This window comes from Lycium ferocissimum, chromosome 10 (genome assembly GCF_029784015.1).
Source record: "Lycium ferocissimum isolate CSIRO_LF1 chromosome 10, AGI_CSIRO_Lferr_CH_V1, whole genome shotgun sequence".
In the NCBI taxonomy this organism is placed as follows: domain Eukaryota; kingdom Viridiplantae; phylum Streptophyta; class Magnoliopsida; order Solanales; family Solanaceae; genus Lycium; species Lycium ferocissimum.
In genome coordinates, this window is record NC_081351.1 from 30,387,468 (window position 1) to 30,414,273 (window position 26,806).

The following is a 26,806-nucleotide window of genomic DNA, read 5'->3' on the forward strand; positions in this document are numbered from 1 at the left end:
GAGTAAACCAAAACAATTGAACAACTGCCAACAAGGCTAACATAATAAATATTTGACTGTCTGGATCAAGCAGTCTATGAAGCCTCTAATGAATATAAAAAGGTAATGTCTAGAAAGTTTCATAAGCGCATGGTGATATCGCCTCGAAGGAAAGCTGGGCTCACCAAAGTAGGCGATACGAACACTCTCAAAGTCGGATCGTCAACCTGTATGTCGTTTAGACGCGAGATGCGGGCCCCACAATAAAAAAGGACATCGGCACATTTGAATTGTCTTGATATGTAAAAAGCAACGGAAAACAATAAAATACGGAACCGAAATCAACTAAACAAGAAAGCAAGACGTTGAAGTACTCCGTTCGGATGAAGAATCACACGTAAACCGTGAATATAATCAGGCCTAGGGCCCAAATAATGTGCACAAAAGCCGTGGCTTCGGTGCCCCGAAGCAATATGTATGCATAAGCGTGGCCTAGGGCCCAAAAATACAAAAAATACAGGTGTTCAACATTAACAATTTACAAGGCGGGAGGCATAGGCGATAGCATGATAACTGTTTCTGATTATGGGACTCATGCAAACAACTTGTTATACACTGACTGAGACTCATGTGATAACAATGCATAAGTCTATAAAGATTACGTGTTGAGTTCATGATGTTCAAAGTGACAACCATGAACGAATTCTGTAACTGCAACCTAGAAGATAGCATTTCTATATCATATAATGACACTAGGGCTAAAGTATATTCTGAGTCAAATTACTGACAAGTATGAAGAATGAGGCATAAGGAGAATCATTAATATTCCCTAACGTAGATAGTTAGCCTCACATACTTTAATTCCAGCCTTTGAGCGTATTACAATGTTCGTCAACCCTTTCAACTTTGATCTATATCGATACAAGTCAAAGGGATTCTATATTAGCAATAATATCCCTGCTTTGGTCATCTAAGCATTTTATCAAACACTTAGTGGGCATAAGGCTCCACAATCTCTATTAATGGTATTTCTTCACCTAATTCCCATTCTATTACTTCTAGGTGATTCTACAATCTCAATTAGGTGTAATTAACATCATTCTCCATCACCCATATGATTATAACAATCTCAAGTCAACAATCCAAAATCCTAATATAGTTCGTATAATTCTCTTTACTAAACCCATTTACAATTCTCCCAAGAACTCATCAATTCACTATTATGAATGATTAAAGTGTAGAAGCATTACCTTTTTGACGTTCAATCCTCTTGAATTCGAGTTCTAGGGTTTCCACGCCAAACAATAATGTTCCACTCACAACTCTATCGATTAGAAGGGTTTACTCAAGTTAGAAAGAGATTAGAGACTTGTATTCAACCTAGAATCGTGATAAAACTTACCTTGGAGGGTTCTTGAGGATTGGAACTTGTTCCCTCTAACTTTAGGGTGATTTTTCGTGACTAGGGTGATTTTTCGTGACTCCAAGCTTAAATATAACTTAAAATGCGAAATCCCGACTTTTGACCCGAAATCCGACCTTATACGCCATGGGCCCGCGACGCACATGCAGCGCACGACCCCCTCCAGGTTAGCATTCAGAGAGGGTGTTTTTATGCTATCGTCCCGCAATGCGAGGCCATTGTCCGCGCTCGCACGCACCCTCAAAAGCGACCTGTGTCTGTTCTGCATAGTGTTCGGTAAGATAGGCATAACTTCTTTTACATAGCTCTGTTAAGGATCCATAATATACCGTTGGAAAGATATTTCAAAGGGATACAACTTTCATGTTTTAAGTTTCCTCAAATTCTCAACGGATTTTCAAAAAATTTGACTGGAAGGCAGACGTATCGAAAACTTAACCGATTCTATAGAATTTTAAGCACCTTACTATTAGCCATATTGGACGATCATATATCCTTGCTCCGATCTCTGATGGGCCTGGTCCTTATATCGTTAGAAAGGTATTTCTATGTACTACAACTTTCATTAAGGGTAATTACCCAAATTCCCAACTAATCATGGAGTTCTGGCTGCCCAAAATAGGCTTATCAACCATTTTCGCAAAGCGTTCAAACCTTCAGTTTTTCTACTAAAACTCTAATGATACGAGTCTAACCTTAATTCTAAGATATGGGGTGTAACAATATCGAGGTCTAGTTTCTCCATGTGCTAGGAGGCATAGAGCTGCTGCTCCATTTAAAGGAACAGAACAGAAAAAGCTACTTACGAGGCATAACACACAGGTTGTTGAATCTGAGCCTTCGGGTGAGGAAGATGTAAATGAAGAGAGCGCGGAATTGGGTTCCTCGTCTGAAGAGGAATCCGGCTCCGAATCAGAGGCAGAGGAGAAACGGGAGGCAGTCCCTTCTCAGTCATCTTGGGCAGCTCCTGAGCCACAAAATGCTCTCGTACCACTTAATAATCAAAACAACTATGGGGATGTGGGAGCTCAACGGGCTGCTAGGCAGACTCGATTGAAAGACGATGAAGCAATTGCTCGCTATAGTAATGGATTGAAAAATTCAAGGCGAATTCATATTGAGAAGCAATATAGTCTCGAGGGGGTCAAGAAGAAATATCGAAAGGTATTTGACAACTTCGCCAGAAAAAAATGGTCTGTCTTCAAGACTCCACGACCACCCTATAATGAAGAGCTTGTCCGAAAATTTTATGCAAACGTGGCTTGTTGTGATGTATCCGCGAAGACAGTGATGATCCGAGGGAAGTTGGTCAGGTACACATCGGAGGATATAAATGCAACATTAGGTATTGCGCCATCGTGTTGTGCCACCGATGTCGACACAAGAGTATGATGATCATGTGAAGTTGGGTGAGGGTGCACGTCCCTAGTTAGCGGCTATTCTTACTCATGGCAAGTCACCATCATAGGCTATCAAATGACCGATTAAGCGCCAGGACTTCAGTTATGAAGCCAAAGGATGGCTGAGTTTCGTCTGTAGCAGGTTGATGCCGAGCGGCAATGATCAGCAGATACACATCCGACGAGCTATATTGGTGGCTTCTCTTATGTAGGGTTTCCCTATTGATATGGGGAAAATTATAGTTCTGAAGATTGTGTATAGGGGGTTGTCACAAAAGGACACATTCCCTAGCACCTTGACTCGATTGATGATGGACGCTCATGTCCCTAAGCTGCTGGAATTTGATGAGCTTACTACACCAGACGGTGATAGATATTTTTCGAATTCAGGATGAGGACAACCCAGCCAAAAAGAAAAGGAAGGCCGATAATATGACTGGCCAGTCTGAAGAGCCAGTCACCCTAGAGTCTGAGACCACTACTTCGGAGGCACTGCCACCTCCATCCACACAGCTGTCTACCACCTTTCTTACTTCTTCAGCAGGTTTATCGACACAGCCGCCTACCACCATCGCTACTTCTTCAAAGAAGTCCATCCGCTTCAGCACCTAGACTTCAGGTAGGCCAGGCATTCATTCTCCATCTCTCTGCCGAGCTCCAGTCATTGAGTTCCTCGGTAGCTGTCACCAATGCCAAGGTTAACTCGTTAACTAAGCAGCCCCTAGCCACCGTAAAGCAAATGGATGAGGTTTTAGGTCGAAGGCCAAAAGGAACATAATATGGAAATTGTAGAGTTGAAGAAGAGGATTGAGAGCTCAGAGTCGACTCAGAGCACACAACTACCTGCCTCGTTAACTAAGGAGTCGCTAGCCACTGTAAAGCAAATGGACGAGGTTTTAAAAGTTCTCAAGGAGGTGGTCAAAGGCCAAAAGGAACATAATGTGGAAATCGTAGAGTTGAGGAAGAGGATTGAGAAATTAGAGTCGACTCCGAGCGCACAACTACCTACCTCGTTGACTAAGGAGCCCCTAGCCACTGCAAAGCAAATGGATGAGGTTTTAAAAGTTCTCAAGGAGGTGATCAAAGGCCAAAGGGAACATAATATGGATATCGTAGAGTTGAGGAAGAGGATTGATAGCTTAGAGTTGACTAAGAGCACACAACTACCTGCCTTGACTGCTGAGCGCTGGGGTCTCCCGACGATTGATATGTCTGCCTTACAGGCCGAGCATGTGATTCCTTAGGAGCTTGCTAAGGCAAGACAAGATCTAGCTATTGAGGAGGAGGATCACCTAATGGCATGTGCAGTGTTGGTAGAATTGGGTTCTTGTTCCTCGGATAGATTCTTGTATCCACCTAGCTGATAATCTTTATCTACAATTACACTAACTGGCTAAAATCTAACAGAACATTTTTGGAGTGCTCTTGCTTAAACATGACCTGGAAAGTGAAGAGCAGAAGAACAAGTTGATGCATTTGCAGAATTTGAAGAAATTCTGATTTATCCTTCTGATAAATCGCTCTTAAACCTCAAATTACTTGAAATGTGTAGAAATATGTTTTATTTGGACTATCTTTTATTGTTATATTACCATAAAATATGGAGTAACGCTACAAGCGTAACATAAAATACAGGTAATTAAATGATGAAATAGGTTAATAATTAGGGTAAATTTGTAAATATTCACTAGCAAAAGGATAAATAATGCACATTTCAATAAATAAAAGTTAAATATGCTTAATTAAATATCGCAAGAAAATTGAAATTTGGCAATAATTGAGGGACCAAAATGATATTAAACCAACTTATACTAGTAATCTTATATGTTAAGTATGTGTGATAGGGTAATGATCAATTAACAGTTTAACACTAACTGAGATTCGATCTTTTTGGTGTAAAATCCTTATTTATCTTGTGAAGAGTTTTGGTATTTCGTCAAAATTGATAATTATATACGTTTAACCAAGTTATCCAAAAGCCACTTTTTGGAGCCTCTTTCAGCATTTAAGTCACCATTTTACAATGTCTGGCAGTAAAAATCGACAAAAATGTGCTAATTAGTCAACCAATCCCTTACATCATTTATTAAAACAAGTCTTGGAGCGGAAAATCTATTATGCTAATAGGTTAGTATGCTAATAGATACTCTTGAAAGCCATTTGGACAAACACTTTGGAGTTGAAGTTAGAAAAAAATTATTTGAAGTCAATATTGAACTTTTGAAAAGTTTCAATAGAAATGCATACCTTCAAAAAAAGTAACAAGAACAGATTCGAATGTTATCCTCATTTCACGAAAAAATTGTTAGGCAGAAATATTTTTTAATTCTTTACAAACTTTTTAAATTTTATGATTCTTTTACAAGAGATATTTATTTGTTACACATAAAAAATCTGAAAAAACACATAAGAAATTTTAAAATTATTTTTTTCTATTCAAATTGTAAGAAGGTAAGAGATTTCATTTCTTATAAATTGAAACATCTTTATTTGCAAATGAAGTCCACAAATTAACGTCACTAATAAACACCAAAATTTATAAAACTAGAAAAACAAAGTGATAAATATCATATTGCAAATTTGCCTAGAGTTTATCGGAAACAATCTCTTTTAACCCTAAGGTCTGTGTATATCCTACTCTTTTCAATCCTGACTCGTGAGATTACACTGGCTATATTTTTGTTATTGTTGTGGTAGCAAATGGCTAATTTTGTCTTTTCATATCTGTATATTCCAAAGTTAACGCATATTTTTAAAATATAAAGGGGAAGCTCACAAGAAACACCCCGCCCCGCAACTACCTACTACCTGCAGAATGATAGCTACTAACTAAATCAAAGTCAAAGGTTGCTATTAAGAAATTCCCCACCTTTTTAAAGCATATTTGCCAATCTGCCATTATTGAGTTATGCCGTATTAATTTTCCTGGTTGCCTTTCTCGTTTTGGACTTTTCATTTTTACCATTTTAAGGTTGAAAACTTAAAATGGCTTGAATAACAATCACCAATTCGCGGCGCGAACAACATTCATTTTTTATACGGAGCAATGTCAAAATATTTGGCATGAATTCGAATTTAGCGAACCTAAAAAATAATATTTAATATGGGTGAGAAAAAATAATAATTATCAATTCTCTATCATTCTGTTATTGCTTCATATACTAAACTTTAGATTGAGATCTGAATTAATGGATGATTATTTTTTTAAAATAAAATAGAACTTTAAATTATCAATACCAAAATTTTCTTTGAATTGTCAACTTGTTTGTTTGCTTGAAAGTAGAGGAGTTGAGAGAAAGAAAGTAAAAGGAGAGAGGTACTTGTCATTTTCTGAGTTTAGTAACGAACGAATAAAAATGTTAAATTAAAAGAGGAGCATTTAGCCCTTTCCCCTTTTCATGTAGTAAGATTTTATAAGTGGTATGCTACACAATATCAAGAGAACAACATGTGAAGTATATACGGAAAGGGTCTTTGACATATATATACATCTTAAGGAGAAATATTTACGAAACGTGACGATAGTTTTATATTTACAAAACATAACATTACAAATCCTATACAAAACATGCTTTATATTTAAAAAAAAATATATTTTTTTTAAATTATTTTTTATTTTTAAAAAAAATATTTTTTTTAAATTTATTTTTTTTTAAAATTAATATTTTTTTTTTTGCTCAAAAACTTATGTATGAAAGTTGTATGAAATGTGTATATCTCGCTCAAGACTTAAAAAGTTTGCTCAAAATTTAGTGTATGAAAAATGTATGAAATGTGTATATCTCGTTCAAGGCTTAAAAAATCCGCTCAAAATTGTGTGTATGAAAACAATATGAAATTTGTATCTTGCTCATGTCTTAAAATTTCGCTCACATTTTCATGTATAAAGTTCATGTTAGATTTCTGTAAAATTAATACAACTACAACAACGTTGTATATAACTTTGATACAACATTCAAGACTTAAAATAATCGCTCAAATTTTTGTGTATGAAATGTGTATATCTTGCTCAAGGCTTAAAAAGTTCGCTCAAATTTTATGTATGAAGAACGTATGAAATGTGTATATCTTGATCAAGGCTTAAACATTATGCTTAAAATTTTATGCGTGAGAATGGTATGAAATGTGTATATCTTCCTCAAAGACTTAGAATTTCATTCACATTGTTTGTATATAAATTTCATATTAGGTTTACGGAAAATTAATACAACTACAACAACATTGTAACAATTTTCATACAATATTCAAGGCTTAAAGTTTTCGCTCAAAATTTTGTATATGAAAATTATATTAAAAATTTTGCTCACACATACATTTCATACAACTTTCATACACGAAATATGAGGTAATTTTTTAAGCCATTGAGCAAAAAAAAATAAAAAAATTAATATTAAAAAAAAATATATAAAAATTATTTTTTTAAAAAATAAAAATATTTTTTTAAAAAAAATATATTTTTTATAAAAAATATATATATTTTCTACGGAAAAAAATAAAAAAACGAAAAATATATGAAAATCCGTCATGTTTTGTAATATATCGTTATGTTTTGTAAATAAGGAAAACTATCGTTACGTTTCGTAAATATTTATAATACGTGTATATATACGTAATTTTCCCATAAGGGAAATGTGTAACATTAATACAAAAGAAAATTTTAACTTGAAAGATTTGTAACTAATTTTTATACAAGAACAAATGCTTTCGTCTTTTTGTCAAATTATAATATTTGTTCTAATAAAATAATCGAAATTGAGCTTATATAGCCAACATATTATTTTCTCATAAATAATCGGAACAAATATATATTAAGTGATTAAAAAAAGAAAAAAGAAAAATATCATAACAGGTCTATGTGATGAGTAACGAGATTAAGATACACTTCAATTTGAATTTTATTTTTTTAATTTCCAAAAAATAAAAAAAAGACAGCTAAAAGTATGATCTACAACAAAATAATCCAACTATATCTCGTTTAAATTGAACTTAAACATGCAAAATTTTCTAAAAATAATCGTTTCCCCAAATATTTTCATTATCTTATACTCCCTCTCTCTCAAATTATCTGGTGGTTGCTAAAAATAGTTGTCTAAATTATTTGGCGTTTTAGAAGTTCAAGACAGTTATTTCTTTCTGATTTTTTATTAATAGAATTTTATCATTAATGGAGACGACACATAAATAGAACAAAAATAATAATTAATGGAGAGAGATTATAACTTATACATAAATAAGGGTAATACCCTTCCCAATTAATACCTCCTCCGGATAAAACAGAGTGTCCACTAACCAAAACAAGAAATAATTAGCCTTATTTTTCAAATTTACTCTTATTAAGTGTTAAGTGATCAAATCCAATAATTAACTAGGGGTATTTTATTCAAATTATCTATTTATACCTAGAATTTAGTATTTTCTTAAGGAGTGTGAAAATGGCTAAGTTAACACTTTTTCGATCCGGAAGAAGTACTTTTTTTAAGGGTGTGTAAAAAAAAAAAAAAAACACCAAATTCAGGTAGTTGAACGCCGGATAAAACCAAATATAATTGGATAAGGAGGAATGGCATTTTCGCAATTATCTTGAACAACCAAGGGCAAAATCCCACACAACAAATAGCCGCCCACTATTAGACCCAAAACCCTTCACAAAATTCTCAAAACTTCTCACATTCCTGGCGTCTCACAATTCTCCTCTTTTTCCGGCGATCTGTCGCCGGCCGTCCGATCACTTTTCCGATCATCTCAAACCCTAATTCCGACCCGATTCTCCCAAATCACCCGTTCCATTACCGTTGACCTAACTTTCCAATTCCCCAATTTGTTCTCCAATTCACTGATTTCATCAACCCTAATGGCATTTCGTCACTCCTTGTAAACTTTCTACAACTCTCCCCTTTAATCTCCGAACCCACAATTCTCTACATCTTTCTCAGTTTATTACAATTCATAACCATGGCGATCCGATTAACCGTCACTTATTCCGGCTACCTAGCCCAAAACATAGCTTCCTCGGCTTCATCAAAAGTCCCAGGTTGTCGTTTCTTTCACGAATGTACTACAACCGTCCGATCTCGCATCTTCCATCAAAAACCCGAATCACCCCCAAATTACTCCGATTTTCGAAACCGGGTCAAACCTAAAACCCGACCCGTCCGGTCTTTTTCATCCGGTTCAATATGTTCATCACGTGCTCTTGAATTTCTTTGTGAAAGTTCCAATTCACCTGTGGCTGTTGGATTGATTTCATTGATGAAGTCATCTTCTACAATGGGTATTTCACCATTGAAAGCGTCGTCGTTTCTTCCTTTTTTACAAGGTTCAAAGTGGCTTCCTTGTAATCAGCCAAGTAGTAAATGTAGTGAAAGTGAAAGGGTTGTTGTTAGTAAGGAACCTTTGGTTAGTGAATTGAAGGTGGTTAATAAGACGTGTTGGGTGTCAAAGTTGTTGAATATATGTTCTGATGATGCAAAAGCTGCATTTACAGCGTTGAGTGTTAGTATAATGTTTAAATCATCTTTGGCTGAACCAAGATCAATTCCATCTGCTTCTATGTCACCTACTTTGGATAAAGGGGATCGTATAATGGCTGAAAAGGTATATTTTCTTCTGAGTTTTGTTGATATAGCTTAAATACTTAGGGTGTGTTTGGTATGAAGGAAAATGTTTTCCAGAAAAATAAGTGGATTTCTTACCTATTTTGTTGTGTTCGGTACTACGCAAAAAATATTGTCCTAAATAAAAGCATTGGTATATAATCTAGACAAATACTATACGGGTTGGGGGGTGTGGTGGCGAGGGGCTGGTGGGTGGGTGGGTGGGTGGTGAGGGTTGTGGGGTAGGGGTAGGGGTAGGTTGGGGGTGGGTGGGTTGGTGGGGCGTGGGGTGGGTTGGTGGGTGTTTGTGGGGGTGAAGATGAGATGTGTTTGCGGGTGTGGAATGCCACTTGTGGGACCTTTTTTCCGACTTCCATTAGGGAAGCCATTTTCCTCGTTGTTAAGGAACTTATTTTCCCAAAACAACATATCCAGAGATGAGAAAATTGGAATATTTCCTCCATACTAAACACACCCTTAGAGATGTTCTAACTAGCGTGCTATGTGTATTTTGGGTATGTCTTAATCAGTGGCGGATCCAGGATTTTCATCCAGGGTGTTCGGAAAAAAAAAAGAAGCTAAATATACACTGTAATTTTTTGCCGAGGGTGTTCAAAAGTTAATATATGCACATAAATACAGAAAATTTACCCTATATATACACTGTAATTTTTTGCCGAGGGTGTTCGGGTGAACACCCTCACTTACACGTAGATCCGCCCCTGGTCTTAATTACATCATCGGTGCTTGAAATCACTGCTGTGAACCTGGGTTAGTATGATCGATTAGAAGTTTATTGCTGTTTTATTTCTTTTTTCATTCGCAGATAGCTGGGCTGAATATGTGATTGGTGGTTATCGTGATCATTTGTGCCTGGAAAATCTAGTCTTTACCGGTGTGGTTTTCAGAGTCTTTACTAGAATTATTTGATCATAGTAGTACTTTTCAACTGATATGTGCGGCATAGTCAATTGATTGGATATATTGGCTAACCCTGAGCCATATTGCCTACTAGTTTATTTGGTCTTTTCGATGTTTTGCAAGAGTGTGGTTTAGTTTCCTTGCACCATAATAATTGTGTTAGACAGTTGATGTCTTCCGTCTCCATTTTTTTGTCAATGATTTGTTTAGACTTCATAAATGGTGACTGCCCATTAATGTTCATGACAAATACAATTGTTGAGCTGACTTCTTTATCATAAAGCCTGTATTGCATCCAACTTTTGTGAGAGGGTTGTTCTTGTAGTGCAAAATAACCAATCCTCCTAATTGGGGAAAGAATGCTCATTATGTTTAATGATTAGTTCTGTCTTTATAGCTTTATTCCTTTCACGCGAGAGATGTGTCTCCTACAATCATTAGAGGAATTTTGACATGTTGCAGTTCCATACAAATAAAGTTTTCTATGTCCTGATTATCTACCAACCTTGTAAAGGCTTTAGCATGTGTGATGCTAGCTCTTCACTGATTATTATGCTCTCTCTACTGCATTTCAGGTTTCATATGTTTTTCGGAATCCTGAAATTTCAGATATAGTGATATTTAGAGCACCGCCAATCCTTCAGGTATGTCAGTTGTCTGTACTGCTTGTAGTGTGAGATTTTTATTCTGCACATGCATTCAGCAGCTGGCAATTTTCTGTTTGTTGCAGCATATTTTTGGTTGTAGTGCTGGAGATGTCTTCATTAAAAGAGTTGTTGCATTAGCTGGGGACTATGTTTATGTAAGTTCTTCTTCTCTTACCATGTTTTACAAGTAGCTTTGTAAGTTTGCTGTCTTATTCAAGGATAACACTTTATGTAGGTGCGTGAGGGTAAACTGTTTGTGAATGGTATTGCTCAAGATGAAGACTTCATTTTAGAGCCCCTTGCCTATGAAATGGAACCAGTGGTAATGCATTTATTCTGTCTCTATGTGATAATATCTATGATGTAATTTCATCAAATATCTAATATTTTGCTTGGTCATTTTTTAGCTTGTTCCTGAAGGCTGTGTGTTCGTGATGGGGGACAATCGTAATAATAGCGTTGATTCTCATAACTGGTGAGCATTGATAGATTTAATTTATTCAATAGAGAAGCAACAATTCACTGCTGAAAAAGAGCTGAAATAATGTCCAACCTCGTCTTCAGTCTCTGCCCTCCCCCTCCCCTAAAAACAAGCCTTTCTTTAAATATAATTAAAAAATTCCCTTGTTTATGAGTGATAGGGGAACGCTTGTGCATTGTGGCTAGGAAGCTGAAACAATTAGAATCAAGAGGAAAGAACTGGTGTATCATGTTCTCCATGTGAACCCTTCATGGCTGGAAAAGCAAAAATTAACGCTTTATAGCATTTTGTGTCTTATTTATTTATTTATTTAACCCTCTAAAAAGCAAAAATTAAGCCTTTATAGCATTTCGTGTCTTATTTATTTATTTATCTCTATGCAAAATTTGGATCTCATCTTTACTGTCTAATTTTTTCAGGGGTCCACTTCCCATTGAAAACATTATTGGTAGGTCAGTATTCAGATATTGGCCTCCGTCCAGAGTGTCGGACACCCTACATGGCTCACTAATGGAGAAGAGAGTAATTGCAGTTTCTTGACCCTTTCGGAGGGGAAGGTGTTCAACTGACTTCTTTCATCTCTTTATTCTTTGACTGATCATTTTCTGCCTTTTGGCTCATTGAATCAGCTGTAAAATCTTATCCCATCCTGTCTGGTGTTGTTCGATCCATAATTTGAACAACTTTGAGGATGGATTATCTTAATCCGCCGTGTTATTATTTTTCTCAAGGGCCCTATTTTGGGTGTTTCTGCAATTTTATGTAGTGGAAAGCCTCAGAGATAAAGCTGATCATTGGAATTAGCAACTCAGTTGTCATGATCTGAAGAACTGGAACATTTTTCTTTTCTCCTAAACCTTGGAGTGGAGAACCAGACTAGGGAGACATGTCTACATCGACCCAACAAAGTTTCAGCTGTAAATTGTGACAATATTCTGAGGCTGAATATGTTTAATATTTGCTTTTATTCCTGCTGAATGCAGTTGATTTTGAAGTATGGTCTCCATGTAACAATTTTCTCTGCTGTGTTGTCAGTGTGTTATGAATCTACAATTGCACAGCTTTAAGATTTTGGAATATATTGGTTTGAATTGGGAGGCAATTAGCCTCAAGATTGACCATCCTTTTGAGATGAGTTTTCTTGGCTTCGTAGCACTACCCTTGTATCTTTTTGGCTATTCCAATATCTATTAGTGAACTATGATGTAGTAATATTCCTGAGTTCTTACGTCTTTTCGTGTATGTTGAGAAAATTAAGAATTGCAATCATTATATCAACTTTCAACTGTGTAATGCTACTGCAGAAAAGAAACCGTTTAATGCTTAATTGCTTATTTATTTCTGTGGTGATCGTGGTGAGTAAATCTGCATTTTCTGGGAATGCTTTTGCAGTATGCTTATTAGGTGAATATATCGAAAAAGGTTTGCTATTGATCTTGAAACTATAAATTGATCCTTTCTAGTGTTAAACGCTTAAAATGAAAATCTTGAAGGAAAAAAGCTTCTCAGTTCTTACTACTATATTATTATGAAAAGCCTGCTCTATCCCCTCGGCAGAAAGTCACTCCTTTGTTCCATAAGTTTCATACACATTGAACTTCACACTGAGACATTATCAAAAGTATGTGATCCATTTTATGTGATTATTATCTATCTAATAATCAAGCAGTTTAAAACATTTGTTTGCTTTTAAAATTTATTAAAATTTTGGTTGATTTATTTTTCAAAAAAGTAAAAAAATTATTTTGAAATGATATGATAAATCAAGATGTCACATATAGATCAAAATAGGATGGTTAAAATGGAGAGGCGCTATCAAAGAGTTGTGTGTTTGGTTTAGTGTTGGCATGTGATGAATTTTAATGAGAAAAACGGTGAATGGTGATTTATATGTTGAGCCCAATTTATTTTGGGATTGAGATGTAGTTACTGTTATAATCGAGTGAAAGAAAAATTCTATAAAATTATTGTGACCAATAATATTATATGCGAATAAATATCTGGCAAGTAACAAGATGGCTGTAGCAGAGCTCTGAAAATTAGGGGTGGGCATAAACACGCAAAACCAAAAAATCGGACTGAACCGAATTAATTCGGTTCTTCGGTTTTGTTTTTTCGATTCTTCCGTTCGGTTACAGTTCTTTTTTTTCTTCTAAAAGTTCGGTGTTCGATTATGACATTCCAATTTTTCGGTATTTCGGTTTAACCCAACTTTTGCAATATGAGTACAACTGAATAGGATCACAACTGCTTTCATCATCTTGCAAGTTGGAATATATATAGTACACAACTTTTGTCATTTTTCCCAATTTTGAATATGGCTATGAGGTTGCGGAATGAAAAAAAAATAGTGCTGTCAATCTGTCATAAACAATGAAATGGAACCGAGTAGAATAAAAAGAAGCCCATTAGTTAGTTTTGTTAGTTTTTTATTTTTTATTTTTTTTTATAGTTGAAATTATTTGTTTTCTATTGAATTGTTCAAAGATGGTAGTATTAAATCGTGGTGCAATAAGATTACAAACCACAAACTGTAAGCCTGCGCAGAAATCACGTTACACAAGAATGAAAATGAGAAGTGAAAGAAGCTCATTTGAATTAAACTTTGGAACACAACTTAAAATAGCTTTTTTTGAATTAAAAAACATTAAGTAACCTATTTTTAATAAAAAACTAGCGCATTTTACAAGCAGAGAAATAGCCCATTAACTAGGCCCCTATTGAAAAAACAGAATTAGAAAAATTGAACCGAACTTGAAAAAAACTGAACCGGGTGTTCGGTTCCCACTTTCAAAAAACCGAAAATCGAACCGAAATTTAAAAAAATCCAACTGAAGAACCGAACGCGCACCAGAAATTGGTGTGGAGTCGTATAAGATTAAAAATGATTGGCATTTAGTAGAACGTGTAACCTAATGAAAAATAAGACACAATAAAAGAAAAATATCTATATAAGCAATACTAATTACTAGTCGGGGTTAAGTACGTTTACATTGGGTCCAAAATTTGTCAATAGTTTTCGGTCTTGTCAGAAATTTATACGTTGGAACTATAAAATATGGATGATTTTTAGTGCCAAATATTCTTTTGGCTTATTATTAAGAACTTAAATGAAGCAACATTAGTAAAAGATCATGAGCCCCGTTTGGATTGGCGTCAAATCAGCTTATAAGTCATTTTTAACTTATTTGGGCATTTGGTAAAATAAAAAACAACTTAAATTAAGTTAAAAAGTGTTTAAAATAAGCCAAAAATAAGAAGTTGTTCAACCCCAACTTATTTTTTTTGGCTTAAAAGCCATTTTGATTTGACCAACAACTTTACTCTTTTATCCCTTATATTTTCTGTTAATTCTAATATTACCCTTACTTCTAAAAACCTTTTAAACACTTTTATCCAAACACGTAACTGCTTATTTATAAAATAACTTTTAGCACTTAAAAAATACTTTAAGCACTTATGCTTAAAAGTCACTTTTTTTTTCCAGCTAATCCAAACGGGCTCCATATTGCCAACCCGAGATACTTACTTGGCACGACTTATAATTCATGTTGTACAATCTCTTAATGGCGGCTTTCAGGAATGGTAGCTCCAAATATGCGCGGGAGAGGAAGGGTTGAGACCACAAGGGTTATTGTCTGCAGCCTTTCGCTCTTTACATTTCGTAAGAGGCTATTTTTTCACATTTCGAACCGTGACCTCCGATCACGTACCGCAGCAACTTTACCAGTAACGTCAAGGCTTTCCTCCGTACAATCTCTTAATGCAGTGTCCCAAATAGTCATTTTAGTTGCCCCTCTGCAACAGATCTGATTGCTGTCTCTGCAGAAATCAAAGCAAAGAATAACCTGTTAATAATCCCATCACCATTGCAGTGCAAATAAAATCAAAGATCAATGATGATCCATACCCCTTTCTTTTCTTCTTCTACTTTTCTCATACTCTTTGTTCTTCTCTCTATATCCCCATCTCTAATTTCAATTGCCACGTCATCCTCCTTACCTTTCAATATTTCTCACTATCTTTATCCAAGAATCAGCTACGTGGAATATCCACAATTGTCACCTAATCCTCCTTCATTTCTCCAGGTTTTGTGGGTTTTGCTTAATTATTGTTATTTGATCTTATTCTCGTATGGGTTTTGCCTAATTACTGTTATTTGTTCTGGGTTTTGTCTAATTATTGTTATTTGTTCTGATTCTCTAATGGTTTTTGCCTCATTACTGTTATTTGGTCTGATTCTCAAGTGGGTTTTGCCTTATTACCACTCAGTGCATTTCAATTTGTTTGTCTGATTTTGACTTGGCACAAAGTTTAAGAAAGTAAAGAAGGCTTTTGACTCCTGTTTCTTAAACTAAAGATATTAGAATGTATCAAATCGCTGTTTAATCTTGTGATTTTAAATATGTTGTGTGGAAAGTTGGAATTAAAGAGTTGCCAAAAATGAAAAGAGACGTGTTCGTTTTGACACGGACTAAAAAGGAAAGTAAGGCAAATAAATTGAAATGGAGGGAGTATTATTTTTCTGATTCTCTAATGGTTTTGATGGTTTTATTTGTATATGTTATTCAGGATGTGTTAAAGGGGATTGCTGAACGAGAGAAATGGGATTTGCAGGACTTAAGAGTTTCCAAATTGGATGTAAAGAAATCGAAGTTTGGGACTTTAAGGAAGTATGAGTTTCGCGTCCGAATTGGGAAGACGGAATTCGTATTCATGATGTCAGATGAAGTATCTCACTGGAAAAGCTTTCATTTTCCTAACAAGAATGAGTCTGAGTCTGACTTCGAGTCTTTGGTTAAAGAGATTGGTTCAAAGGCTACTCTTGATGTCCTAAAAATCCAAGGGCCATTCGAATTGTACGCTACTGGAGATGATTACCTCTCACTGACCTTACCTGTATGGCTATCTTTCTTTAATTTTTTAATAATTTCTTTCTCAGTTTCTTTGATTTTGCTTTTGTTTGTACTTTGTTGCATTAAATTATTTGTAGCAGTAAATTATGTAGATGGCCTTTGCTTCTTAACTAATGTTAAGTCAAATCTACCATAAGAGTCTTTGTGTATCAAGGCATTACCGGTCAAAACTTCAGAAGTTCTTAGGTGCAGCATATTTATGAAGTGCTAACCCACTTGATGTTTCAGTTGACTTATCAGGTTCCTCTTAGGAAGCTGCAATTTTAGCAGCAAAGTTGTTATAGGCTGATCTAGGGTTAGTCCAAAATAGAGCTGCTGCATACGCGTGGAACTTCTTTAGATGCAGTTTTACTAGAACTTTATTCTTTCACAGGGAGATAGCATCTAATTTGTGAATGCATGTGGTATATATTAGTTCAACGTATTGAATGTGTAGTAGGGATAAAATGTCACACTAGCGTGTGTTCTCCATCGATGATCTTCTAGCTATTATGTTTATTCGTGTTTCATAGATTCGAGGATATGAATATTATCATGTTGTATCACGGAGAAATTCTTTATCTGTGGCCGGACGTGGTTGACATAGCCTGTTTGGATGTTGATGTTTGACATTTTTCTTTAATCATTTAGATTACTCTTGAAATGGATATAATTTGTGCTTTCATCTCTTCTTGCTAGTTCGCAACTAGTTGCCTCAATGTGATTCGTCATGAGTTGATGCCTTATGTGTTCTATTCGAGCATTGAAAGTGAGATTTTACTAATCATTATGTTTTCAGGTGGGCTAACAACATAATGTTACTTACCTTTTTAACAGCTGAACTCTTCCTATACGGGGTTGAAAAAGATCCTTGTTGGTGAGGGCATCAGTGTAGAAGTTAAAGGTGCTGACGAAATATCAATGTTCAACATCTCTGATTTACTGAAATTGGTAAATGGAAGCATTTTGACCAAGTCAGGGAGCGGTCAATTTGGATATATGTCGCAATCGTGTTGCATACCGTTGCTTCCTGTACATGCAAGGGGACCTACTTCAGTACTTGCCTACATAACCAGAAACCCTGATTTAAGAATTGAAACTACGTTTGTGTCCAGAAGATCTATCAAGTTGCTATCTGAAAAATGTTATACAAGGCATATATACAGAAAACGGAGCTTGTACAATGATTTTCTAAGCCAGAAGATAGTATTACTGGAAAAAGTGCTAAGGAGTTTTCTAGGTGGCAAAGCCAGTCAAATTGCAAATTTCAATCTTATAAAAGTGAAAGTTAAAGACTTGACTCTTTTTCGCTTCCAGTTGGAGTTGGAAAGAGGTATTCAGAACAACGACACATATTGGACTACTTTAGGGGAGTGGAGAACAAGGCCAGTTGTTGAGCGTTCATGGTTTGAAGTAACTGCAAGGTTTGAGGCAGAGATCTTGAAGCCGCGTTTGATTAAGAAGGTCAGACCTTTTATTGAAGTTGATTCATCATCATGGAGTAATTTGATGTCAAATTTGTCCTTTACCAAAATTTCTTCTTTTCTTGTCCCACCAGAGCCTTTAACATTGGATGTTAGATGGTAGGGAATAACAGGTTGTTTATTTATTTATTTATAACCAGTCTGGCTTGCTGTAATGTAGATTCTTATCTTCCTTACTGTGCAAATTGAAAATGGTGCCTGATTTGTACATCATATCATTTGTATATTGAAAGTCGTTGGAAAGGAACTATAAAAGATTACCTGTTTTGTGAATCCGTAAAAGTGACATTTGTCGAGATTGAGGATGAGATGCTGCTCACTTATGTGTGACCTTGAATTCTGTCAGTAGAAAACCCCAGATTATAAAGTACGTGGTTCCAGGATGTTAATTGGCCAAGGACCTTTGGTTTCTAACACGTTTGCTTGTGTCTGTGGGATTGTCGACTCAATCCACTTTGTCGCAGTCCATGTTTTCATACGACCAGTTGATTGTTTAAAGTTTATCTTAGCTACTTTGTCCAAGCTCTGGTATTCAAAAAGAGGGTGAGACAAAAGAAGAATAAATGCAGTGTTAGACCATGTTCGTTTGGTACCAATGGAAATGCAGTAGCCTTCATTCTAAATTATCAGACATTCAAAACGAAATATAGCAAGGAGAAGTTTAGCAATGAAGACATAGAATCATGCAATGTATGACATTCCGTCGTAACAGGGTACTTGGATAGAATATCAAAATCAAGTCCATACACTTTCATGCCCAGGACTTCTTCTCCTTGATTTGGTTTAGGTACATTGGATACTGATACTTGCACCTTTGAATATTCGATCAACTAAAAACACGATGCAGGATTACATGGACTCTGTGTAATATGGTCACAAGCACAATATTATTATATAACATAATTTTGGTCAAACATCATGAGGATGCATATTTCCTAGAGAACACATGTTTCCATTTTTCCTTTGGCCTTCTTATCAGAGATAGCATCTTCTTGGTTCAGTTCTGGCTTCTTATACTTATACGAAGAAGCACACAGCAAATAGAAGCCAAAGTTCAGCACACTGACTCCTGCTAGCAACCAATAGAAGTAGTCAAGCTTGTCTCTGTTCAAGTTGTTATTAGCTAACCAGCCACCACTCGCCTTGTTAATTACACTCACCACTACTGAGCTTGTGAAGTACCCAAATGCCAGTGAGGACCAAGAAACGGCCATACTCAGTGATTTCATGCCCGATGTGCTCTCTGCATAAAAGAAATCCAACAACCCCACCAATGTGAATATTTCAGCCATTGCAAATATTACAAATTGGTATCCAAGCCAGAACGCACTTATAGGTAATGGACCAGCGGAATCAACCATGTTATGGTTAATGGCAACTGATTTCCTGTGACTTTCAACAACTGCAGCTACTGCCATAGAAACTGCTGAAAGTACTAGTCCAAAACCTATACGTTGCAATTGTCGAATCCCTGAAGGGATCCCCGTGAATTTTCTTGCTATTGGGACAAAGATACGATCGTAGACTGGGATCAGGAAGATTTGAAATAGTTGAGGAATTACAGGTATGGAAGGCGCTGGGATTTCAAAGTTTTGGATTTTTCTGTTCATTGTTATGCTTTGTTGGATGGTGAAGGTCTGTAGTTGAGCCATACAGGTGTTCATGAAGACGGTGCTCAGTATAATTGGGAGCATTCTGACTACAATTTTTGTTTCTTCAACTTGTGAGACAGAACAAAGGCTCCATGGTCCATGTACACTTGATGTGGATGCCTCCTGATTAATCCTCATTATTGCTGCCCGGTCCAAAAATCTGTACATTTAGTGGGAATTTGGTTAAGTGAAGCAATATATCAACAAGAAACTGAAACTAAGAAAGTTCTTATTAAATACTTGAATTGATCAGTCCTTTGAAGAATCTCAGTTCCATTTTCAGGTTCTCTACCCTTGATCTGATGTAAATCGTCTTTGTGCTGTGGTGGTGGGAGATTTCTGTTTCTAAAAGCTGCAACAAAAACCTGTGAAATGCGCATTAGAGGGCTTCCTTTAGGAACATTGTTTCTATAGAACCGTTTTCCCACGGTCAAGAGCAGGATTGCCAAACCAACTGCTACAGAGCAGACACCAAATGACCAATCCCATCCTTGGTTGTCGCTTATCCAGACTAAAGATGTAACACCAAGCATGGCTCCAATGGTGATGAAGAACAATAGCCAGTTGAAGTAACTTGATAACTTAGCAGCCTCTTTGGGATCTTTTTCATCAAATTGATCAGCACCTAAAGATGGCAAAGCTGCTTTGACTCCACTGTTTCCAAGTGCTATCAGATAAACACCTCCATATAAGATTGCCAATTGGCCTCTATCTGCAGATTGACACTGATTGTTTTGGCTTAAAGGCACATCCTTGCAGGGAAATGGTCTCAGTTGGCTGAAATGTGCTTGAACTGCTAGAAGTGCATATCCCTAAGAAAGAAAGAATGATCAAAGTCAATTCTTGATTCTGCATAAACATGTGAAATATCTGTTTTTTTTGTTTTCTTGCTTAGCTAAAGATGAAGCAATAAGAAGTACCAAAACTTGAATGATGCTAAACAAGACACAAGTCTTGAATCTGGAGAAGTAAGTATCTGAGAGAAATGCTCCAAATAATGAGAGTAAAAATGCAGTTCCCATGAAGTTTGTGACAGTAGTGGCAGATTTTGTTAAGCTCAAGTTCATGTACCCATAGAAGTAAGTAACCAGGCTCACACCATTTGAAATAAAAGCCATGGTATCGATCCCCGCCACAGCTGCATGATCAGATATCAGAATATCAAAACTCCAAAGTCAAGTTCAGTAGCGGAGCCAGAAATTCTAACGAGAGAATTCAGAATTTTTTTTTTTAGGGTGCCACAAGTGGGATTCAAGCGCAAAATTTGAGCCACCTTAGAATAGAAGTTTCTCTCGTGTCAAGAGAATTTTGACAATATAACCCCTTACAATTCACCATTACATATATGCACGGTATTATTTTCCGACTAAGGGGCTTCAATTGAATTCCGCACCATCTCAAAGGAATTCAACAATTAGATACTTGAAGATGCTTACCATAGACAAAAAGAGCTGCTCTAGTTCCCCCCTTGTTTGGAAGTTGCTCTGCTTCAGTCTCGACATTTCTGCAAATTTCCTGCAACAAGTAACAAATGAAACTATTTAGCCAAACATGTAACTTTTAGGTTCAGAGGAAAAAAGGTAATTCTTCTATTCGTATGCTAACGGAAACTCACAATAACAAAGGCAACTTACCATTTCAATTGTAGCTTCTCTTTTGCAAGCAAAACTTAAAGGTGGCAAATACTTAATAAAAGTTCTTCATATCTTTCATAATTTTAACGTTGTATCCTCCAGCTTTATCACTTGACAAATTGACCTACACATGTACGGAGATCATATTAATTATTTGTGCTTTAATTTTTGTGATGCCATCACTCTAAGCAACGTTTGTACTAGATACTAATATTCTAAGGTACTAGATGGGGACTATTTCCCCTTGCAAAATCATTGTAATGTAGCTCTCACGAAGCATTTCTATTTTTATTTTTTATAATACCAAATCTTTTAAAATCAAATCCCCACACACAAAAAAGTAAAAGTGAATAAAGAGGGAAAAAACAAGGCAAAAGCAAAACCAGAAAAAGGGGAAAAAATTAAACCGTTTTCTAATATGAATGCCACGACTGAACCCATGTTGGGTGATCATTCATAAGCTTTAATTAATTTGATTTGATCGTAAATGAAGCTGAAATACTATAGTAGAAGTACTCAGAAAGTTTATTGAATGTAATAGTAATGATTTTGTAACTACATTATTGTCGCAATTAGTGGACAATGATGTGACTTATTTTCCTCCCATCATCCTTGTCTTAGGGCCCAAAGTGTGCTTGCGGCGTAATTTTGATATTATAAAGGACATTAACAACCTCAGAAACCATTAAGAAAGGACTTTAATATAATTGTCCTTTAGTTATGAGTCAAATAATGATTGTCCCTAGATGGTATCCTAACCTTTTGAAGATTTGACCAGTTAATATACATATTTTGACCCTATATATAGTGTAATTTTGCAGCGAAGGGCGTTTAGATGTACCCTTGTGCCCCTAGCTCCGGTACATATGCAGTTTTGTGTTTTTCTATCAATTTCATGTTATGCCACTAATACAATGTCATATTGCTTATTGTGGAGTTTCATAAGCCATTTATGACTTCTCAATTGATTCTTGGTTAGCAATTCCGTTCATTTCTTTGTTTTCTTTTTTCCTTCCGAGTCTTTTGGTCTTTGAAGAAGGGTATGATCAAACGAGAGGTCAATTCAAGATTTAGATTTTATGGTTCAATCGTAATGTTCTTACTATTGAACTCATTACACTTTTGAGATTGTGGATTCAAAATTTAATATTTACCGTCACCTCAATGAATTTTCACATATGTATCTAAGCTTTGTGTCTTAAGTAGTAAATTCTTGTCGAACCCATATTATATTCGGCTCTAGACTCTTGCTCTTGCGAGTTTATGTGTTGGTAGATGCCAAAGATTACTTTAGTTTTATTGAACCCTTGATAAATGACATAATATAGTACATTCAAACCTCTCAGGCACATACTATGAACACTAGATCAAACAACATTATTTTGTAGAATTCCTAAACTATACTCATCTCAATCTTCCCCTTGGCCTCCTTATTACTCGGGACATCATCTTCTGGATTCACATCCACATTCTTGTATTTATACCAAGAAGCACAAAGTAAATAAAATCCAAAATTAAGCACACTCAATCCTGCTAACAGCCAATAAAAATAATCAAGCTTGTCTTTGTTCAAGTTGTTGTTAGCCAACCAGCCGCCACTCACCTTGTTCACAATACTCACCACCACTGAACTAATGTAGTATCCAATTGCCAGTGAAGACCAAGAAATCGCGGTACTTAGTGCTTTCATGCTTGATGAGCTCTCTGAATAGAAAAAATCCATTAATCCGACAAATGTGAACATATCAGCTAAACCAAAGATCGCATATTGGTAGCCTAGCCAGAAGACACTCATTGGCAATGGTGTGGCGGATTCAACCATGTTGTGCTTAATGGCAACTGATTTCCGGTGTTTTTCTACAATTGCAGCTACTGCCATTGACAAAGCTGAAAGTACTAGGCCAACACCTATACGCTGCAGCTGTCGGATCCCTGTTGGAATCCCTGTGAATTTTCTTGCTATTGGAACGAAAACGCGGTCATATATTGGGATCAGGATAATCATAAACAACAGGGGAATTGCAGGAATTGAAGCCCCTGGAACTTCAAACTTGTGGATTATTCTGTCCATTGTTGTGCTTTGTTGGATGGTAAAAGTTTGGAGCTGAGCCAAACAAGTGTTCATGAAGACAGTACTTAATATAATTGGGAACATTCTGACTACAATTTTTGTCTCTTCAACTTGTGTTACTGTACATAGTCTCCATGGTCCATGTGCCTGGTGAGTCCTCATTATCGCTGCCTGGTCTAAAAACCTGCAAATATTTCGGGGCTTCATCATTTATGCTATATGAAATATCAACTAGAATACAAATTGGGAGATTGTAAAATGTCTTAACATACTTGAATTGGTTAGTTTTTCGAAGAATCTCAGTATCATATCTAGCTTCCTCATCATGAATCTCGTGTAACTCGTGTTCATTCTCTGGCAAAGGGAGATTTCTGTTTCTAAGTGCTACAACAAACACCTGCATAATACGCGTAAGGGGGCTTCCATTTGTGACATTGTTTCTGTACAGTGATTTTCCCATTGTTAGGAACAGAATTGCCAATCCAACTACAATACTGCAGACAGCAAAAGACCAATCCCATCCTTGATTCTCACTTATCCAAACTACAAATGTGACACCAAATAAGGCACCAGTGGTGAGGAAAAACATAAGCCAATTGAAGTAACTTGATAATTTAGCAGCCTCTTTAGTGTCCTTCTCATCATATTGATCTGCTCCCAAAGGCGGTGCAGCTGCTTTGACTCCACTAGTCCCGATTGCAACTAGATAAAGTCCGGCGTATAAGATTGCCAATTGGCCTTTATTTGCAGACTCACATTGATTCATTTGGCTCAAGGTTATGTCCTTACAAGCAAAGGGTCTTAGTTGCCTGAAATGTGCTTGCACTGCTAGAAGTGCATACCCCTGCAAGTGAAAGCATCCGTTTAGAGTCCGTTTGATTTAGTTGATTAAAAGTAGCTGATAAGCAACAAGTGCTAAGTTGGAGGGGGGGGGGTAGTTAACTTACAACAACTTCAAAGCAGCCAAACAGAACACAAGTCTTGAATCTGGACAAGTGAGTGTCTGAAAGGAATGCTCCAAATAATGATAGAAAGAATGCTGTTCCCATGAAGTTTGTAACAGTTGTGGCTGATTTTGTTATGCTGAAGTTCATAAATCCATAAAAGTAAGTCACCAAGCTCACACCAGTTGCTATGAAAGCCATGGTGTCGATTCCCGCTATAGCTGCATGGTTAAAAGATTACCATATTAATACTCTGAAAGCCAGTTGTTCATATTTCATTGCTTATTAAGTCCAGTGAGTTATTCCATGATTAGTCACAAATTGTTTACCATATACAAATAAAGCTGCTCTATTTCCTCCCAGCCTAGGTGGTTGTTTGGGTTCAGTCTTGAGATCTCTGCACATTCCCTGCATATAAGTAACACAAATAAACTAATTAGCTATAAATTCCATGCATAATTCTAAGTCATGAAAGACTTCTCTTTTCGACATGTCCTCCAGGAGAGCTTACCATTTTGATGTTGGAGTTTTCCTTCAAGCACCAAAATATGAAATGTATATTGCTAGTTAGAAAGGTTCCTATGAATGCTTGAGTTTGTTAGACTTCATAAAACTTCCTTTATATAGTAAATTAAAAGTGAGAAGCTCCTATCTTAAAAGTTAAATTACAATTTTACCCCTACAGTAAATCAAAATCTAAATAAATTTCTAATCAAAAAATAATATTTTAATTCAGTTAATCAAAATCTAATTAAGTATTCAATTAATTACTACTAATATTTTAATTACATAAGAGGGGAATTAGAGATACAACCGTAGTACTTTAATGATACTCATTCAGTTCACCAAAAACACATAAATGTTAGCAAGAGAGAACGACAGAACGTGGTTAGGTGGGATCATCTTAATTTAATATAAGTTGTCTGTTTTTTCATTTTCTGCTTGTTTAGCTTCCATCAGTTTGTCCTTTTCCTTTTAATTACTATTTTCTACTTCTTTGAAGCTTCCATCAGTTAAAAAACTTTTCAAATCTTTTTGCCTTCTATAAATTCCACGGGCCACAGTAGCTTTAGCCTTTGGTCCATTATCAGATTATTATATGTTTTTGTCTTTAGTATAATGTTTGGTGTATTCTCAACCCTTTTTGCAACAAAGGTATACTATTTTAATGTTAGTTTGTTCGCTTTCCTTTAATTTAGCACATATAACCAGCTTTTTTAAAGCTGCTTAGCCCTTCGTTTTGCTCTTAATTTTCGTTCTCTTTTGCTCTTTGTTGTTGATTGTTTGCGTTTTCAATCTTCATATTTTGTTCTTTATTACCTTACTTATTTTGCCCGGTTATCTTTTGAAATTCTCGCATCCGCTCGATTTCTTCATTCATTTTCCTTTCTTTTAGTGTTTATGTAGTTTGCGTCAATCAGTTTGGTTGGCTTAGTACATAACAATTCTATATATAAATATAGTTGATGTATGATAAAAATATTATATACACTATATAACTTCTTGTACTGAATTAGAATTAGTATATGTTTCACTATGTTTATAAATTAAGACGAATACGATAACGATAGGAAATTTTTTTTAGATGGAATCAACAAATTAAAGGGAGCGAAGGATAAAAAAAAATGGACCAAAATATTTGTGGACCGACTTAGTAGAGAAGATGAAGTTGAGAATAAAACCCATAATTTTAGGGCATTTGATGATTCTAATTGATAGGAATGAGATGCTTAATTTTTAGGTATTCTATTTGAATCTCGATCGACAATTTATCAAGATAGTTATGAAAAGTATCCTTTTTAATAACTCAAAATACTAACTGGTACGGTTAACCATATTTAATAATCCATTGCTCTATAGTTCATCAAAGAGATTTTACGTTGATGGCACAATATATATATTGTCAATTTTAGAGTTTCCTCATTTATTTCCATTGTATGACTAATTCAATTTAAAATTATGTTATTTATACCTACAACTAATACAATCAAGCCTTGAAAGAAAATGAATGATCCGTTGGTAAAACTTTTAAAATCTATGCCGTCAAATTTTAAGATTTCGTTATAAAGAAACGTAATGATCACAAATATTTTGACTTGATCTAAGATTTGAATTTATTTTGTCTGATTTGGTGTTGTATGCTCGCAGAAAACACGTCTTCCCTTTCAAAATGTGTGCAACTCATCGCGCACTTGTTATAATGTTATTTCAACTATATTAAAAAATTTGTACTAATTGGCATGGAATACACGTGCAACGCACGTGTCCGAAAATTAGTATAGTAAAATGAATAGATATAATCTTTCTAATAGGGACAAGAAAAGATAAAAGGAATCAAATTGCATTTTCATATTTGTAAACTTAAAGAGTGGAGAAGGTTCTTTTTGTTCCTTATGGGATGGAGCTACAATATTAGGTACGGGTTCGAACAAACCCAATACTTTTTGCTTAGATCCTATATTTGTATCAAGAAATTCATCAAATATGTATAAAATAGTTAAGTGCAAAACCAACAACTAAAACGAGCTATTGTTCGGTGACAAGTTCAGAACTCATAAACTTTAAATCCTGGCTCCTAAAAATGATTTAATGCCTAAATTAGTTGAAAAATTTAGTCTGCTGAAAATTAGGTTTAATTATTATGCCCTCCCAGCTTATGTTTGTCTGGGACTACTAAAAAAC

General features: G+C 35.6%; 3 protein-coding genes across 4 annotated transcripts; 1 reads left to right on the plus strand and 2 right to left on the minus strand.

Moving 5' to 3' along the window:
• The first annotated feature begins 8,443 nt into the window (after nucleotides 1-8,443).
• LOC132034790 (uncharacterized) lies at nucleotides 8,444-18,096 on the plus strand. Its single transcript, XM_059425150.1, has 11 exons — nucleotides 8,444-9,396; nucleotides 10,892-10,960; nucleotides 11,047-11,118; nucleotides 11,199-11,285; nucleotides 11,371-11,438; nucleotides 11,864-11,981; nucleotides 12,428-12,478; nucleotides 12,749-12,835; nucleotides 15,329-15,532; nucleotides 16,017-16,343; nucleotides 17,177-18,096. Exons 1-11 carry the CDS (start codon nucleotides 8,755-8,757, stop codon nucleotides 17,924-17,926), a joined length of 2,475 nt encoding a protein of 824 aa, XP_059281133.1. The 5' UTR covers nucleotides 8,444-8,754; the 3' UTR covers nucleotides 17,927-18,096.
• Nucleotides 18,097-18,563: 467 nt separating this feature from the next.
• LOC132033321 (protein NRT1/ PTR FAMILY 4.5-like) lies at nucleotides 18,564-21,388 on the minus strand. Its single transcript, XM_059423270.1, has 5 exons — nucleotides 21,110-21,388; nucleotides 20,912-20,990; nucleotides 20,396-20,613; nucleotides 19,716-20,287; nucleotides 18,564-19,635 (listed from the first exon to the last, which is right to left on the minus strand). The coding sequence occupies exons 1-5, from the start codon at nucleotides 21,110-21,112 to the stop codon at nucleotides 18,759-18,761; spliced, it is 1,749 nt and encodes a 582-aa protein (XP_059279253.1). The 5' UTR covers nucleotides 21,113-21,388; the 3' UTR covers nucleotides 18,564-18,758.
• A 983-nt stretch (nucleotides 21,389-22,371) lies between these two features.
• Nucleotides 22,372-24,754, minus strand: LOC132035310 (protein NRT1/ PTR FAMILY 4.5-like). 2 transcript variants are annotated; one of them, XM_059425581.1, is made up of 5 exons: nucleotides 24,636-24,754; nucleotides 24,454-24,532; nucleotides 24,128-24,345; nucleotides 23,453-24,024; nucleotides 22,372-23,364 (listed from the first exon to the last, which is right to left on the minus strand). In XM_059425581.1, exons 1-5 carry the CDS (start codon nucleotides 24,636-24,638, stop codon nucleotides 22,503-22,505), a joined length of 1,734 nt encoding a protein of 577 aa, XP_059281564.1. In that variant the 5' UTR covers nucleotides 24,639-24,754; the 3' UTR covers nucleotides 22,372-22,502. The 2 variants fall into 2 exon arrangements, with proteins under 2 accessions (XP_059281564.1, XP_059281563.1); XM_059425580.1 differs by having other exon boundaries at nucleotides 24,454-24,754.
• Between the last annotated feature and the right edge of the window lie 2,052 nt (nucleotides 24,755-26,806).